The 16,681-nt window shown below is 40.8% G+C and overlaps 1 protein-coding gene across 3 annotated transcripts in view; it reads right to left on the bottom strand.

Moving 5' to 3' along the window:
• LOC133021314 (hyccin 2-like) overlaps nt 1-16,681 on the bottom strand; it is a 39,505-nt gene that overhangs the window by 11,290 nt on the left and 11,534 nt on the right. For all 3 annotated transcript variants that reach the window (XM_061088096.1, XM_061088094.1, XM_061088095.1), the window contains exons 2-7: nt 13,081-13,170; nt 9,372-9,448; nt 7,481-7,582; nt 5,591-5,770; nt 3,149-3,229; nt 1,060-1,175 (exon numbers count right to left, since the gene is read on the bottom strand). In XM_061088096.1, the coding sequence (XP_060944079.1) occupies nt 1,060-1,175; nt 3,149-3,229; nt 5,591-5,770; nt 7,481-7,582; nt 9,372-9,422 (530 nt within the window). In that variant the 5' untranslated portion in view covers nt 9,423-9,448; nt 13,081-13,170. The remainder of the gene's footprint in view (nt 1-1,059; nt 1,176-3,148; nt 3,230-5,590; nt 5,771-7,480; nt 7,583-9,371; nt 9,449-13,080; nt 13,171-16,681) is intronic.

Below are 16,681 nucleotides of genomic sequence, written 5' to 3'. Positions count from 1 at the left end.
TGTGCTTTCCAGTGTATGAATATGTGCATGAGCTTGTGTGTACGCTGAAAAAGGACAACCAGGAGGGGCACCTCGAGTGGAAGGGCCATAATTGACTGTGTGGAGGAGGTAAATGTCCTCAGTGTGTGAGAGCTGCCACCTCTCAGGAGCTGCAGGCTTTCTTCACATAAACTCTATCTCAGCAGCAACCACAGAAATAGATTTCCAGATAAACTATGAGGCCTGGCCCCGATAAAATCTATTCAATATACTTATGGCGCTTAATGTTCATTGTATCTGGACCATGTTGCTCTGGACAACAGGATGACCTGCGTCATCTGCTCTGCCCTTACATTATCAGCTCTGGTAGTTCAGTCCCTTTCTGCACATGCATCGTTGCCAATAAACAAATGTACATAGAGTGTGTCTACTCCTTTTAGTGCGACAGAAAAGAATATTTTTGTCAGGACTACAGTGTGCTTCATCATTATGCCAAGATTATCATTCATCCACAGCAGCAGAGAAAGTGTTGGAGCCAAAAAAGCTTTCAGGCTTGCAGCATCTGGGCGGAGGGGGCTGAGCGAGAGTCATGTACTGATCATCGTAAGGGGTCTTTTTCATACTACATGGATGGATGGATGGGATTAAAGGTGTAGAAAAATGTTTTGTCATCGAATAAATCAATTAATAAGGAGATGAGATCAATTATGGCACGAGATGGACCACGTGTCTCCACTTCCTCCCACTATCCAGAAATTAACCTAAAATATCCTGGATACGAATTTGTAGCCAGAGTCTGCGCAGTAGCGATTGAACCAATTACAATTCAGTCTCAGCGTGAAAAAGAACTGAGAAATATGACATAAACAATCTTTAAGAAAAAATTATTTGACATGTACGCCGACTTTTTGTTTTGGTCGATATCCCATCAATGAACAAGGAGGAGGCTGGATTAATAACCAACTTGACCAGCTGGCAATTGCGACGCTTTGAGTTTGCAGTTATGTCGTCCATCTTTATGCACAGTCTGGTCTCAAATCATTCACTCCCTGTTAACAGCTGGCTGAGTCGGAGCCGTACCTGTTCTGAGCCGTGAAGGTCTCTCTCTGTGGGTGGAGGCCGCTGTACACCACTCTGATCAGGTCATGTTGACACAGAGCCCCCTCTGTCAGCGCTATGGACCCCAGACTAGAAGGCTAAACACACACAAAGAAACCACAGTTAATCAAATACTTGTTAACCATGTCGGCTTTTGCACCGCGACAGTAAAATTACAGCGAGGCTGGTGCGATGATGTGCTCTTCAAATAGTTAACTGAAAAACTGGGACCTTCGTATTGCTCCGATGGGAAACTGCTGTGATAAGTGTTCATGTTTTATTGCAGCTGAATTAGATTGCCACTGGACCTCTGCCAGAGTCTCACCTTTGGTCACCCTAACAGGCAGCACTTGACTTCTTTCTGTTCAGCTCATTTATCTGTTTCCAAACTCGGAACAGACATATTTTAGTTGATTAACTGCTGACTGTACAACTCGTCCACTGAAATCTATATGTTGCAATTTTCCTTGTAACTTCTACAAATTCCTTCATGCAACATACTGCTTAGAATTTTTCTCTATTACATTTCAAATTCTTGATACAGGTTTCTACTTTAGTTTCTCCTCTTTATTAAAAGGCATCTGCACACCTTTAATAACAGTTTCCTGCAGTGTTTTATAGACATCTCGGATTGTATTGTGTATCAACAATACACCTAGCGTTTTATAGGTTGGGGATTTTTGACAGACTTGTTAGACAACAATCCAAGAGCAGAAGAAAGAAATCCAAGAGTGAAGGAGAAATCAGAGAGCACACGTTCACAGAGAAGCAGCGTGAGCGCAAAGAGACGAGCTGAGTGCAAGCCCAGGGATTTGAGTGAAAGCATTGCAAAATCTGAAGATAAAAACAATAAGACCTGCTCTCAAACTAAAACACACAATGAGCCAATTAGTTATTTTCCTATGTAAGATAGAGGAAGAGGAACAGGTAATGACTAAAATTAATCTAAATGTATATTCACATGAGATTGTCATTAGGCAACGTCATTCTGATGGTGTGCAGAACAAAAGTCACCTCTTCATTGAATTGATACTCCATTCTAAGTATCTTGGGCGACTCTGAGCAGTGGAGGCGGGCAGTACGGATTAATTCAAAGAGAGACTTGAGTGTATGCTAATGCTGGAGGCTTGGGGATAAGAACATGTGATGTGCCGAGCCATAGTACAGCCTAGAAAGATTGTTGGGATTCATGCGCACACGCTCTCACTGTCAAACTCTCACACACTCACACTGTCAAACTCTCTCACACACACACACACACACACACACAAGCTCTCACTGTCACATTCTCTCTCTCACACACCCCCCTCCTCATGCCTCCGTGCTTTCCGCATCCTCTCAGCAAGGAGGGAAGACTCTCTCAAGCTTGTAATTACAGCCATAAATCGCCCACAGCACACGTCACACACTGTAGCCTCATCAACACACACTCATAGGGAGCCACTAAGCATTGTCAAACTGTATAGAAATAAACTGCACAGCACAGTCTTTTCTGAGCCTAGGTAGCAGGATGGAAAAGGCTTTTTTTTTTTAAAAAGAGAACACATTGCTTCTTTTAGCCCTTGGTAAATGGTCCTAGGTCAGCATGTCCTATGAAACACCTCGCTAATGAATTCCAGCTCAACAAAATAGTCAATATTCTGTTCCGTGTTAGCATTCGGTCAGGAGGGAGAGTTTTCCAAAACCTGGCGTGCCTGAGAGAGTGAATGAAAGTTAAGAATCTGAAGTTACCTCCATTTAAAACTACAAAAGAACATTCATAGTGAAGCTTTTGGTTGTACACACACAAAAAAGTGTGAAAAACATCTCCTGTTGCGTTGTTGAAATCACAGTGACATCTTAACAAACATAGATGGATAAGCCCTGGAAGTGGGGTTAATGAAAAGGGACCTCCTGAAGCGTTGGACACTGAGGAGGTGTCAAAAGTCAAAAGAGGAGAGAAAGGAGGATGAAAGGAAGAGATGAGGAGACAAACATAGCAATAAAAAAGGGCAGAGGAGTAACTAGTAGATTACCCTGAGGAGAGAGGCATGCTGAAAACACTGATTGATTGGACAGGCAGGCATCCTACCTCATGATATATTGATGGTTTGGACAGAGATGGGATTGTGAAGGCCAGGAGCTTGCTGTTGCCATCTTTGTCCACGATCTCCTGCGAAACCAGAGAGTGAGGAAGAAACAGAGAAGGTGTGTCATTCACGGAACAGAAACCAGGCCTGGAGAGCCCCATGTTTGTTTTTATTAATCTTAAACCGGTCAAGCGCTTTCCTGTGGAGATAGGTGAAAACATTTAGCAGAAAACTTTGAACAACTGCTCTACATTCCGCTCTCCCTCTCACGGCTGGTACATGTTATTGACTTTCACAGATTGAAAGTCACTGCAAGCACACTAACCACTCAATTCCAATTTCACACTGCGATACGTAACAGAGATGAACGCGTCTCTGAGAACGATGGCATTTTAATAAAATGTAATGCCTGATTATCTCCACGCAGAGCAACTGCAGTTGAAAAAATGGTTATAATAATAATAATCAAGTGCATTCACAGAGATATACAGCCGAGCACTTTACAATTGGAAGAAAGTACTTGTTATTCCTACTTTGCTCTGTAAACCAATTATGTGCAGCCGAGGGGGATTGGCAGTGTGGGTAAGAGTCAAACCACTTGTTTCTACTACGCGCGAGGATGGCGGACATTGCTGACTGATTCAAATACAAAGAAATAATTGTCTCTTTTCTCCTGAGTGTGTAACATTTCTTCGTTTTTTTAACTCTAATTTAAGGCAGAGTTGGAAGGTGGAGGGTTTATTACATATATCATTAACTACTAACGCTTGAGCTGCAACAGTTTTTCTATTTTTTTAAACATGAGCTGCTCCGATTGTACAGGGTTTTTTTTCTGGGCTGTGTGTGGCTACTGCAACTTAATGAATTAGACCAAAAAAAAATCTGTTAATCCATTCCCACGTCCAAGCATCACATAATCTAGGTTTTGAAACGTGGTCCCAAAAAGGCTTTTATCTGCCATTCTCCCTCAGCATACTCCTGGTTCTGCCCTTCAGTAGCTAACAGTGCATCTCTGAATATCTGATGGGACTGCTGAGAGCAAAGCTGTTTATCAGGGCCCGGTTGGCAATGACCATAGGCAAGAAAAGAGGCCTTTGAGAATGTATAGTGTGTGTGTGTGTGTGTGGTGGTGGTATAGACACACAGGAATAAATTATGCATGGATATACCTTTAGCCGCACCAGTTGACATGGAGCTCTTTCTATTGATATCTCCGGCTCTTAGCCCATTCCCCCAAGGGTGTTTTCCCATGATACAATCTATCCCGGGTCTTTCCATTACCTGGGCTTTTCCCTGCAGATTGTCTTTCTTGTCAACAGACAAGTAACCTCACTAAAAGCTCCACCTGTGTCTAAATATATAATCAACATTCTGTTTTTCCCACATGAAATGGTTTAAAACTCCAGGAGCCCCAGAGCCCTCTTCATGTTGTCAAAATATTATTTAGTCCTTCTGTCTTAAAACATAATATCAACCTACTGTATATTCAACCATACAGAAAAATACAGCTCTTTAACTATGACACCAATAAACCTAATAGGCCTTCTTTGCCAACTGACAGCAATAAAACAGCCGAACCATCCCAGAAAGCAAACAGTCATGTGTTTGAAGAGTTAACCTCAGATAAAAGAACTAGTGAGTGTGACCATCCCTGCTGCTCTTACATCACCATTATGATAGTACTAACAACAGCACAGTGTTTCAAGCTGTAGATGTACAGTTTTCTCTGAAGGACGATGCTAATCACTGGCTGCGTTTAAACCTGATATCAACATGCGTCATGGTTATCTGATCACAAGTGGTACGTCAGCTCACACATTGCACATGCCTCCTGAGTGACCACTTGTGATTGGATTGCACATCTCCCCTCTGCTAAATGTTTACATTGTTTGCAAAGCCCAAATTCGATGTTTTCAACCCAATGGGAGGCAGCATTGACACCCATCCTATTTCTCGTCTACAAGAAATTAAAAGAAAAGCAGGAACAAATCTGAAAAATTCAGACTGGGGCTATTTTTTGCCGTAATGCAAGGAAACCAAATCACCCAAGATTTGTGAAACCCTAATAATACATTTCTACTGGCTTTTCAAAAAATGACAATGCTTCTTATGCGATTTGAAAACACCAATGAGTACGCACTTCCTCTTAGAACAGTGTGACATCAATGTGGATTGGGTGTATTCACATCTGCATTTAGAGCTGTCTATTTGAAAACATGTTAATACCAGGTATGAACAGGGCCTCAGTTTCTCTGGAGGACAATTGTCCATTCAAATAAGGACTATATTACCCTAATCCTTATCTTTGCCATTTTATTTTCTGCAACTCTGTGGCTGCTCTCCCTCCTAAAATAGATACAAACTGGCACAAAATACATGTCATAGCTACCATATTTAATAATCACAGAGCAAAACCTATGTCTTCTAAAAGGTCATGCCCCTACCAGGTTATAGATGCCCAAGAGGAGCGCCTCTATGCAGCCATTGCTCTGACGATCCCTGCTGGCCGTGATCCGCAGATATACCCACACCAGCTCAGGCAGGAACTGCAGGGTGAAGCGTCGCAGGCAGTCTTCAGAGCTCCGGTACAGCTCAAACAGCTGGTGGCACACCGGCTCCAGCAGCTGGTTAGGAGGAGGAAACGCACAAATGCAAATTAGCACAGGTGACTGACACTTTACTAGAATATACACTATGGTGGGGCTGGATCCGAGGCCAGCTGACATTGGGCAAGAGACAGAGAGACAACCATCCATGCTCACATTTACATCCACAGACAATGTACAGTCTTTCACAAATCGAAAGGAAGTGCCTGGAGAAATTTAGAAATTAAGAAGTCTCTATGATCATCAAGTCATCTTTACTTCAAAATGATCAAATTAGCATTGATATATGCCTATGGTATTAAAAAAAGATATGATACTAAGAAAATAATCCTGTTTTCACTCATATGCAAAACTTTAAGTCCCAGCGGGAACCTGTCGTGGCGACGAGCCTCAGACACTATCTCTGCTTCGCAGCTCTCCTTTGAAAGCATGAATGGATGTCATCCTGATTATAACGGGACGGGTGGACTGTAGGGAAGAAGCTTTGCTGCTGCTCAGTAGTGGGAGGTGCGCAGGAGCAGAGGGGATAAATCACGACAATGAAAGTCTGCTCAAATGTAGTCTCAGTGGAGCCGGCTGAGCCAGTGTGTTTATACAGACCAGGGGTCAGTGGAGTGAGTGCCCGCACAGCACTACTCTGGATTGTGTGTTGTACTGTGGCTGACCCTGAAATAAGCGGCAACTCATTTAATGAACTTGGCAAGACATTTGACCCTCCATGTGATCAGTGAAACAACAGCCTTACACAGCAGTCAAATACGCTCTGCAATCCTAGCCCCCCCTCTCTGTCCCTCTCACACACACACGCACACACACTGGATCACTTGTCCAATCATTAATGGGCTTGTGCAGCCAGATTGACAACACTAATGGAATTTATATCCCTGAATGCCCGACACCCAAATTCGACCATGAAGGAGCGAGTTACATAGGGGAGAAGAGAATTGGAGGCACTGACTGTATCATTAGAGTGAAATTAAAGTCCTGTCTCATTGGGGGCCTCAAGCTTTTGCTGGAAAACTGTGTCATTACTTCCTTTAAATAGGCGTTGTGGTGCTTGTGTGTTGCAGTATGACTAATTATAACCTGAGATTATATATAATATCTGTGGATGTATCTTTGAGCATGCACGTTGCTTTACCAGTGTGGGCAGCAGATGTTCTAAGCTGTCAGTGTACTCTGTGTGCTCTGTGTGCGTGTGTGTGTACGTGAGATTATAAGGAACACTGTGTGCCATCTCACAGGTGACGTGGCTGGCGCTGGGACTGGGCCTGTCTATCACACTCTTTCCAGAGCGTTGCATGCTTGCATTTTCCATGTGCACGTGTACCTTGTGGACACAGCTGTGTGCCGGTTTCCTGCTCACTGTCAACTGAGGCTACGTCATGTGAGTCACGAGCAACGCATTTCCTCGAGCTAAAAACAGTGTGTGTGTGTGTGTGTGTGTGTGTGTGTGTGTGTGTGTGTGTGTGTGTGTGTGTGTGTGTGTGTGTGTGTGTGTGTGTGTGTGTGTGTGTGTGTGTGTGTGTGTGTGTGTGTGTGTGTGTGTGTGTGTGTGTGTGTGTGTGTGTGTGTGTGTGTGTGTGTGTGTGTGTGTGTGTGTGTGTGTGTGTGTGTGTGTGTGTGTGTGTGTGTGTGTGTGTGTGTGTGTGTGTGTGTGTGTGTGTGTGTGTGTGTGTGTGTGTGTGTGTGTGTGTGTGTGTGTGTGTGTGTGTGTGTGTGTGTGACCTCATTGTTGGGGTCCTGGATGACTCTGTAGAGAGCTTGCACCAGGGACTTCTTCAGATGAAGGCTGCCGGCGTAGCTGGGGATCTGGGTTTCTGGTAAGGACTGCAGCAAGGAGGAAAAAAAAGGTTTGCTGAGAATGATGATACTGAACATAAGGTCGAAACAGAATTTCCCCTAGTATTATAAAACTAAAATGCTCATTTCCAGTTCACACCCAGAGAAGTTTAAATACAGGGGAATTTATTTTTAAACATCACCAGGTTTCACTTCAACTCTTTTCCAGGTGTGTGTAGGTTGGAACAAACTGTACTAAGATCTGCAATGATTGTTTCTGTAATTTCAAACAAAACTTCACCAAACTTCCCCCACAACAGTGAAGAGTCAAGCTGAAAACATATGTGACAGTGTACAGGGCATTTAAGCTGAACATCAGTGATCATCAACCATCCATTTGTCTATAGGACACGCCACCATCTGCTTTGACTTTAACTCTGTGACGACTGTTTAAAAAGGCTTCTTCAGAGTCAACGCATTCTGGGGAAGGTGGGGAAAAGTCAATAGGGTAGATTACGTGAAAGTGGATACGCTCATAAGAAAAGCATCAGAAAATAACTTTCAGAAGCCACAGAGTATCACAGGGTGTATCAAATATCCTGAATGGAAATCCTTCAAATGGTCATGGCTGTTTTGTCTGTGTGCAGACGACAGAAGTCCGATTCACTCGCAGCACAGCCTCAGCGTGGACATTCAGAGGACAGAACACGATGTACCATGAGTCATACCAATTTCCCTCACTATTCATAATACTCACTTCTTTCTCTCTTTCATTTTTTGCCACAACGTCTAAGGCATTATACACTTCCTGCATTTCCTCTCCGTGGCTTTCTTTTGCACTCCCCTCATCTCGATGATTTTTAAATACTTGATGTACTCTGGCAATTTCAGGACGTCTCAGACCCTGGGCTCAAGGCCGCTTTCATTAGTGTAACTGTGTTTAACTCAGATGTCCAGCAGATGCAGCTGCATTGGGTTCTGGTGTCCAGACTCCACGTTTCAGAAGCAGAGCGTCCACATGCACAATATTCTTATGTTTAAACTTGCATGCTGTGTACTTGCATGTATTTTAATTGTAATAATATAGTTAATTTTATGCGTCAGAGATGCAATCTAGTGTCAAAAATAGACTGTACATAAATATAATGGAGAAAAGAGCTGCATCATGCACTTTAGCGGTACAGTATTTCTCTAAAAGGAAAGAGTATAATGGAGAGAACATTGTATAAGATTGTGTTTTTGGATTACACCTGCAAGTTTCCAATTTCCAAGTTATCAATATTTGAATTAATATATCTTGTGAAATCCAAACAGTTTTACTTTGCATTTAGCAGCTGTAATTGAGTTAAAATAAACAGCAGGAAACCAGTTTGCCTTTCAGCATGTTTGAGTTTCTGTTCTGAATAAGTGAAAATGACTCAACATTATTGCTCTGTCTGTTTCCTTTGTGATTAGCACTTGACAGAAAGAAGATTACATTAGTTCGGGTGCCTAATCATTGGGTGTAGGCACCCATAATGTTTCTTTATGCATGATAGAGACTATGATTCAGAAAATAATAACAGAGAGCAAAGTATATCACTTGTGAGACAACCAAAGACAAATAAATGCTTTAACATTGACAAAGTACAAATAACTAATGAAAGCAGAGCTGACCCTGAGACTTAACTGTCTTGAAATGGCCATAGTTCACACTTCCATTAACAAACTTTTTAATCCTGATTTACAAATGGACTGAAATATTAAAGGTGGTTTATCTGAAAAAAATGTAAATAAAACTCCAGGCGCACATTTCAACGACATCGAGTCATAACACTGAACAGAGGGGAGCCTTTACCTTGAATTCTGAGAGCCATTCTTCTACAACACCGCGCTCTGAACCCAGCATCTTCCTCAGAGACCCCCACCGGCTGCCTGCAGCGGGAACACAGAGATGGGAGATTGAGATAAAGTGGATGAAAAGGAGAGCAGGGAACATGGAAACCTGGAGCACAGCATGTACAAGTCCACGTTGAATACATTTTTCTCAAAGATGGTTTATTTCATTTTATATTGTTCTTATAACTGATGTTTGCTCAAGTGCTCATTTTTCCTGAAAGTTTGGTTTTGATAAGTTATTTGATGCTATAAAAATGGGGTGCAACATCATGGTTGACAGTTGAGACTGACTTGTGACTGGTTGAGTGCAAATACATCGAAAAGGCATGGCCACAGCGGCTCCATCTCAAATTTATACGATAAGACATTGTATTTTTTACATTACTATGACAGAAAGCTCAAGTATCAGAATTTTGTATGCCAGTTTTCATATTCATAATGTATAACGAGGTGAGATATGAGATAAGGCGGTGTTTAGTTTCTTTAGACATATTATGATCTGGAGCTGCAGCACACAGTCATCCTTGGCCCTGTTCTCTGTATCCAGCAGCTAAAAATATCTTCAGCAAACTGCCCAAAATAACAAGTTCTCCTCATCCAATGGAAAATATACTCTCATTAATAATCCCATAGAAGATTTGCCATGAACTTACACATGTGCCTCAGCGTTGGAGAAAGTGTGTTTGCATGTTTGTGTGTGTTTGTGTTGGGGGGAGTGGGTGATTTTGCAAGACACTCAGCAAGCAAAGTTTCCAGAATGGAACAAGCAACTCTTATGTAAAGGTAGATGTACCTTAGCACTCACCACAGCAGCTCATCCTTCCTGTTTGACAATAAAAACCTTCACCAAACACTATCATGACTGAGCCTCCATTAATAACCTTTAGTCCGGATAAAAGCAGAGGATAAAAGCACCAGCCAGCTCTATGCAGGCCACAGAGCTGGCGAAAATCTGTTCTCATCTACTCAGTGAAAAGCCTAACAAGTCAACATGGACAAAAAATATCGAATGACAATGCAACCAACCCTGACCGAGAATTTACAACCTGTGAGCTGCTATTCATTTTTTTAAGAGCACGTACACACAGCTGACCTATACATGGCTTCAGATTAATAGAAACCCTGACTCACACCATGTGATGAATGCGTCACGGTCTCAAAAGAACATCTCAACAGTAAGAGCCAACAATTAACATGACATATAACCTCAACATGTTCCCTGCCTTATCTAAGGACACTGTGCCATTGTAAACAACTCTTTTAAAGTGACACGAATTTGCTGTGCTACGTCAGTCACCTGTGTTCAAATACAACAGCACTTATTTTATATAGAATTTTTGGCTCTATTGCCCATCCCCATCAGGATAGTTGTTTTTGTAGTTGTTTAGTTTATGTTTTTTGTTTAGATGCTACAGTTAAGACCAAGGAAATCCAGAATCTCCACTCCAGTGGTTTGTGATGAGCTGTTTTATCACCGCAAGTCCTCACACTGAAGTGCAGTGATCGTGTGTTAGGTCAGAATCTATGATCTGACCAATTAACTCCTCGCTCTTAGTTGGTTTCCTCTCTTTGGCACAAGTATGTGCTCCCACGGCTCGCACCATGTGACAGAAGAGTGTTGTAAATAAACTCACTGCAGCTGTATCTGGGTCAGGGTCCTTTCTTAACTTTTAGACATGTGCAAGTTTACAGAACTGAACCCAGACCACGAAGATTATGCAGACAGCTATTTAAGGAGTGAAGAAGTAAAGGCGTATTAAACTCTCAAGAGTAAAAAGCTGTCTCAATTGGGCAAAACTGGGAATATGTGCACACTAGACTGAGTCAGATTAAGCAATATCTGCTTATGAGGCATTCGCAGACTGTTCCATTTTGAAAGCACCAAACAATGTTTTAACTCTGCACATGGGTACAGTGCTAAAGCTCTCTCCCACAATACGCCATAGTGTTGACACACCACTACTTAATTGTCCAAACACACCCAAAACATCAAGGGTGAGGAAATCCACACAAGCACTAAGGCCTCAGAGGATCTACGTATTTTGATCAGTTGGCATAAATGTGACACCGAAATTGTACCAGAAATACCTTTTGCGGTTTTCTGTCTCAACAACTCAGTAAAGATGCAGTTTACATCAATTTCCATCCCGACTCATAATATAAAACAAGGCTGCCTTAATAATGATAATGAGCCTGAACATTTTTAAAACTGACTTTGAGGAGCAAGATTTATCTGATTTGCTGTTGGGCATGAGGAGAGAGAGAGATCACATTCTCTGCTCCACCGAGATGAAGATTTGAACGAGTGAAATCTTTTTGTGCGTGCACACAATCTGTGTGAATTGAAAGGATCCACTTAGTAAGCTTGTTCGGCTCTTCGCAAAAGGCTGACTCATTCATTTCTCCTAGCTTGTCAAACTGTCAAAGACTCACTGGAGTGAGATTCACCACTGGCAGGGCAGGCTTATCAGTTACCATGGGAACGGTAGTCAAGTGACATTAAGGCAATGGCAAATATTCACCAACAAGACATGTCCTTTACAGAAAAACTATATAGGTTATTTTTGCTTTTACATTTTCTTGCTATCCTCTATAAGTGTGTAGCATTACATTGCTTTAGGTTAGCGCTCCTTGTGGATCATTTTGTGCTTTTTGGTTTAATTACCTGAATTAATAAACCTGACAAAATCAAGCAGACAGAAAAAACAACTTGTGCTGGGTGACAGAAACCTGTCAAGTGCTAAACTAAACTAAAACCTGTCACTGCAACATTAAATAGAAAACAATCCATCAATCAAATCAACCGGGGAAGGATTGTCGAAAACTGTCAAAAGCTCACATTTCTATTCCATGTGCGGTTTCTGGAATCATAAGTCAGGTTGATAAATAGCACATTTTACAGAGTAACACTTTATGTAACTGGTAATGTCAGCCAATCGGATTATATAAACCAGGCTTCTTGCACCATTTTTAAAGTCAAATGAAATGCTCTTTAAGACCTTTTTAAGACTTGAATAAATGTAATTTAAGAGAAGAAAATATATTTAAACCCATTAATAAGCTTAATAAGATATCATAATAATAACATTGAGTGAGGGTAACATTGTAACACTTCGAAATAGTGCTCAAAATAAACTGCTCAATCAATTAAAGGAACACTTAAATCAGATCTTGATGAACAAATTATTCAACATGAAAATCTTTACCGAGGGAAATTGTATAATTTGTTGAGAAAAGAATGACATAATAACGGTCAATGGAAAACTAAATCATCAACCTATTGAGGGCTGGATTCAAAACCAAACCGAAAATCTAAGTAAAAAATTTAAATCATAGGCTGACTCAGTGTGTATGGTCCTCCGCCTGCTTGTATGCACTCCCGACAACGGGACATTACAGAGACGTCACGTTGTCCAGACAAAACATAAACATAGGTGTATTTTTGTTTATATTAACTGGGGAACAGGGGAAATAGAAATAAAGGCCTGTCATTAAAATAAGACTCTGTCAGATGTGAGTGATAATTTATGGTGGGAAGAACCACATGTTAAAAACTATGAGACAGACAAAATAAGAAATATAAAATAATAACTTATTATATCAGCTGTACACTAAAATACTAAATATGATGCAGGTTTTAAAGGACGTTGTTAAACCCCTGTGCTTACCTCAGTGTCCCAGGGTTAGGGTCAGATTTCCACTGGGAGAGGAAAGGGGTTCTCTGATTTCTCACACATTTGTCACTCACTGAGGGTCACCTGCAACAACAGGGAAATATGATCTATTAATAGGATGATCATGGTTACAACTGCCATAAGAAATCAAACAAAAGTTAGAATCATATAACATCATGTGCAGGACATGACGTGGCCAGGTTTGAGTGTAATTTCTGACCAGGTAAACATATACGTGTCCAGAATGACAGTCAGACCCTCAAGTGTGACCACTGGAGTCAAAACTTACTAAACAATAGATTAATCGACTAATTGTTGCAGGTCTAAAGACATGTGACTTTGAGAAGGAATGACACAGCATAAAAATTATGTTTTTGAATGTTATAAGGTTGAGAAAGGAAATGGCAAGCAAACAACATACAGTACATGGTAAATAATCAGTCAAGATGATTAACAAAGCAGCTGAAAACATTGACCTAAAAAAAAATAAAAAAAATAAACAGCAGGTCCCAAAGAAGCAGTTTGAACAGTGAAACGTGATGTAGAGGCTTAATAGCAGTTATGTAAAACATAAACAATAACATGCATTTTTTGTTTCACGATGCATTTTCTTAAAAACAAAAACATTTTTGAAGGTTATTTTGAGTCATGGCAAAAGGAATACATTTTACAGTTCCTCATCGTTGCATAGCAACAGTCAGCTGGCCAACTTGTTGTTGTCGCCTGCTAAAAATGCATCCTGAGGATCCACACCCATCATATTTGCTGTATCTGGCAGAATGAATTGAGGCTTCAGTGACACAAACAAGAAGACGCTGTCGAGAGGTCGCTCTGCACTGCTGCATGTCCCAGAGAAGCAGGCGGTGCCACATCACTGAGCACGGCATTTCATGTCAAGTATTTTCATGAGAGCCTTGTGTTTATCTGAAGGACCCTCACATTCGTGCTTTATCTCAATGAGTCAAGTAAAATACCATGCAGAAGTCCCATCAGTCTAGAATGATCTATATAATCCATATTCATTAAAAGCTGTTTATTTAACTTTGCCTGATAAAATCAACTACTAATGTGACTCAAATCCAGTAAACGTGAAATAAAAATAACTTTTGAGGGGCAAATATTTCAAATTCTTCAGAACATGATAGGACATTGAATCTCCATTAAATGGGATTGATCTCATGTTGGTATCCACTGTATCTCATTCAGTCTTCATCATAGATTTTTCCTTCAGTCTTACTCTAATGGTGACATCATGATTTATACAGTGAGTCAATAAAGGAGTTTTTATGTTGGCTCTCTGGGTATATAAGGCTGTTGTGGGCAACGTCGCAATATTGGATTTTGATATGGTTTTTGCATCAGTGTAATGAAATACCATTTGTTACCAGGAAACATTTTGTTATTTTAATATTAGTACATCCTTAATTGCCCCTTAATTGATTTCCCAGCAAATCCAGATCTTTTGTCATAACTATATAGACAATAATGTTAAATATGCAAAGGCATTTATTACTACTTGTCCATAACCCCCTCCCATATTTTATCTGATAAATGTATTTGATAATATTAATAAATCAGTCAGTAAGAGGTATCTGGAGACTGTTCAGAGATTACCAGTCAAATATAATACACCAACATTATTTGAAGTGGAATGGTCTTTTTATTGTGACAGTACATTGTTTGTGCCTGAAATTATATGGTACAAGGTAAAATGATTGAACTGGAACTGACAAAAGTGCATTTCCTTCAATTCAGCTGTTCCAGTATTACTCAAAGAGCTTAGAACGTTACACCTTATCTAAGGTGTAGAGTTTCCCATTACACATATCCAACCCGAAAGCCACAGCATCACTATAAAACAGGAATAGAATATGAAATAAGAGGTGAGAATCAATCATGATAACGAAAATGCATAATAAGCTGGAGTGGTACTAAAGTGTAATTCCTTAGCACTCTGCACCCATCTCTCCCCGGTGTTTGAGTTTAGTAACAACAGTTCTCTCCAGCCAGCCGCCACTGTTTCCTAAATATGTCATACACCTAATGAGACCTGGCGAAGCAAACTTTCCTTCAAGAGTCGCTCTTCCTCAATGCTCATTGTCCCGTGGAGGGCCTCACAAGGGACTAGGAGAGTGCCAACCCATCCTGTTTACGGCACTTCAAACCCCAAATCACAATGACATTGTTAGATATGTGCTAAACGGTAAGCAAGCTGGAAACAGAGACAACAATTGTATTTTGTATAGTGAGTTTCAAGATGTAGCTGTTAACACACAATGTGCTCCTTTGTGAATTTAAAGTCAGAGGCTTCAACACTCAATAAAAACAAATTTTCATGAATATTAAAAGGCAGTACTTAAAGTTTATCATCACAATTTTACCTCAGAACTACACATCACTAAAAACACTTTCAACAATATACACACCATTATCTTTATGCAGGACTGCAGCTTCAATACGTTTCTGTATAAGAAATATTGTAGTATTATCTTATTGTCTAATTATTATCTAATCCAAACCATGGACTGAGCAAGGGATATTGAAACAGCCATTCTTAAAGCCTTTACTTTGGTAAGGTGTTTTTAGCTAAATAATAAATTCAGCATGCAAACACTCATAATGATATTAATATGCTGATGTTAAGCAGATATACTGTTTAGGTTCAGCATCCTAGTTTAGAATATTGGCCTATTGACATTTGCTAATTAGCACTGGAGTTTAGCGACAACGAAACTGAGTCAGTCATTGAGTACAACTGAGTCTGGGGTAAAGTAAGGATCGCAAAAGCCATCGGGTTTCATCCTTTGGGCCCTGTGTATATCAAAATACAGAATCAATTTTTTTGGGAAAACGTGACAGCCCTAGCTCTAACTGAGGGACAGTATCAGCTGATCCTCTTCTTTGCCAACAGCTGCCAGGACATACAGGGCCAACACCAGCTGCAGCACGCTAATCACCATGCTGTGCAACCCCTCAGACGAACACTGCAAGCATGCTAATCAAGTCGCACGCTTGTATGCAAATCCCACATTGCTGTTCGGTGTACTGTGTGTTTACCTTGCAGTCAACATACACAATCTTGGCTGTCAATCATTTTAGGATGCAAGCTGCATTGCGACTGATTACGCCTCTAAAAGGAAGTATTTCCAACAGGTGACACATTATTAGCAACAACAGTCAACGTAAAACTAAGCAATGTCAACCAAACAATCTACCTCCTTAATGGCTGGAGTTTTACATCTACTGGCTACTGAATGCAGGTATCCCCAAGCACAGCACAATGCTCATCATTCAGTACAGGACTCATACATCCAATCATCTGTAAATAAGTGACTCATTAAATCAGGACAGACAAACTCAAGGTTACAAAGAACCAAGTAACCACTGCCGCACCCAGCTCAGGGAAGGGGTGATAGACCTAAAGATTTTAATAGTTAATCTGTTCCTGTTAGAAGCTACAATAGAAAAGGAGACTATCCTGTGTAGCCAAGATAAATGAACCACTCCACACTGAGGTTGTATTAGCTTTTGTAGGGGGGCACAATTTCAGATTTTCTAATGCCAGTTTTGGCAGTTTTGGCTACTGAATTAATTA

Source organism: Limanda limanda, chromosome 16 (genome assembly GCF_963576545.1).
Source record: "Limanda limanda chromosome 16, fLimLim1.1, whole genome shotgun sequence".
In the NCBI taxonomy this organism is placed as follows: domain Eukaryota; kingdom Metazoa; phylum Chordata; class Actinopteri; order Pleuronectiformes; family Pleuronectidae; genus Limanda; species Limanda limanda.
Note: the sequence above shows the minus strand (reverse complement) of the source record. Positions and strands in the feature narration are given on the sequence as shown.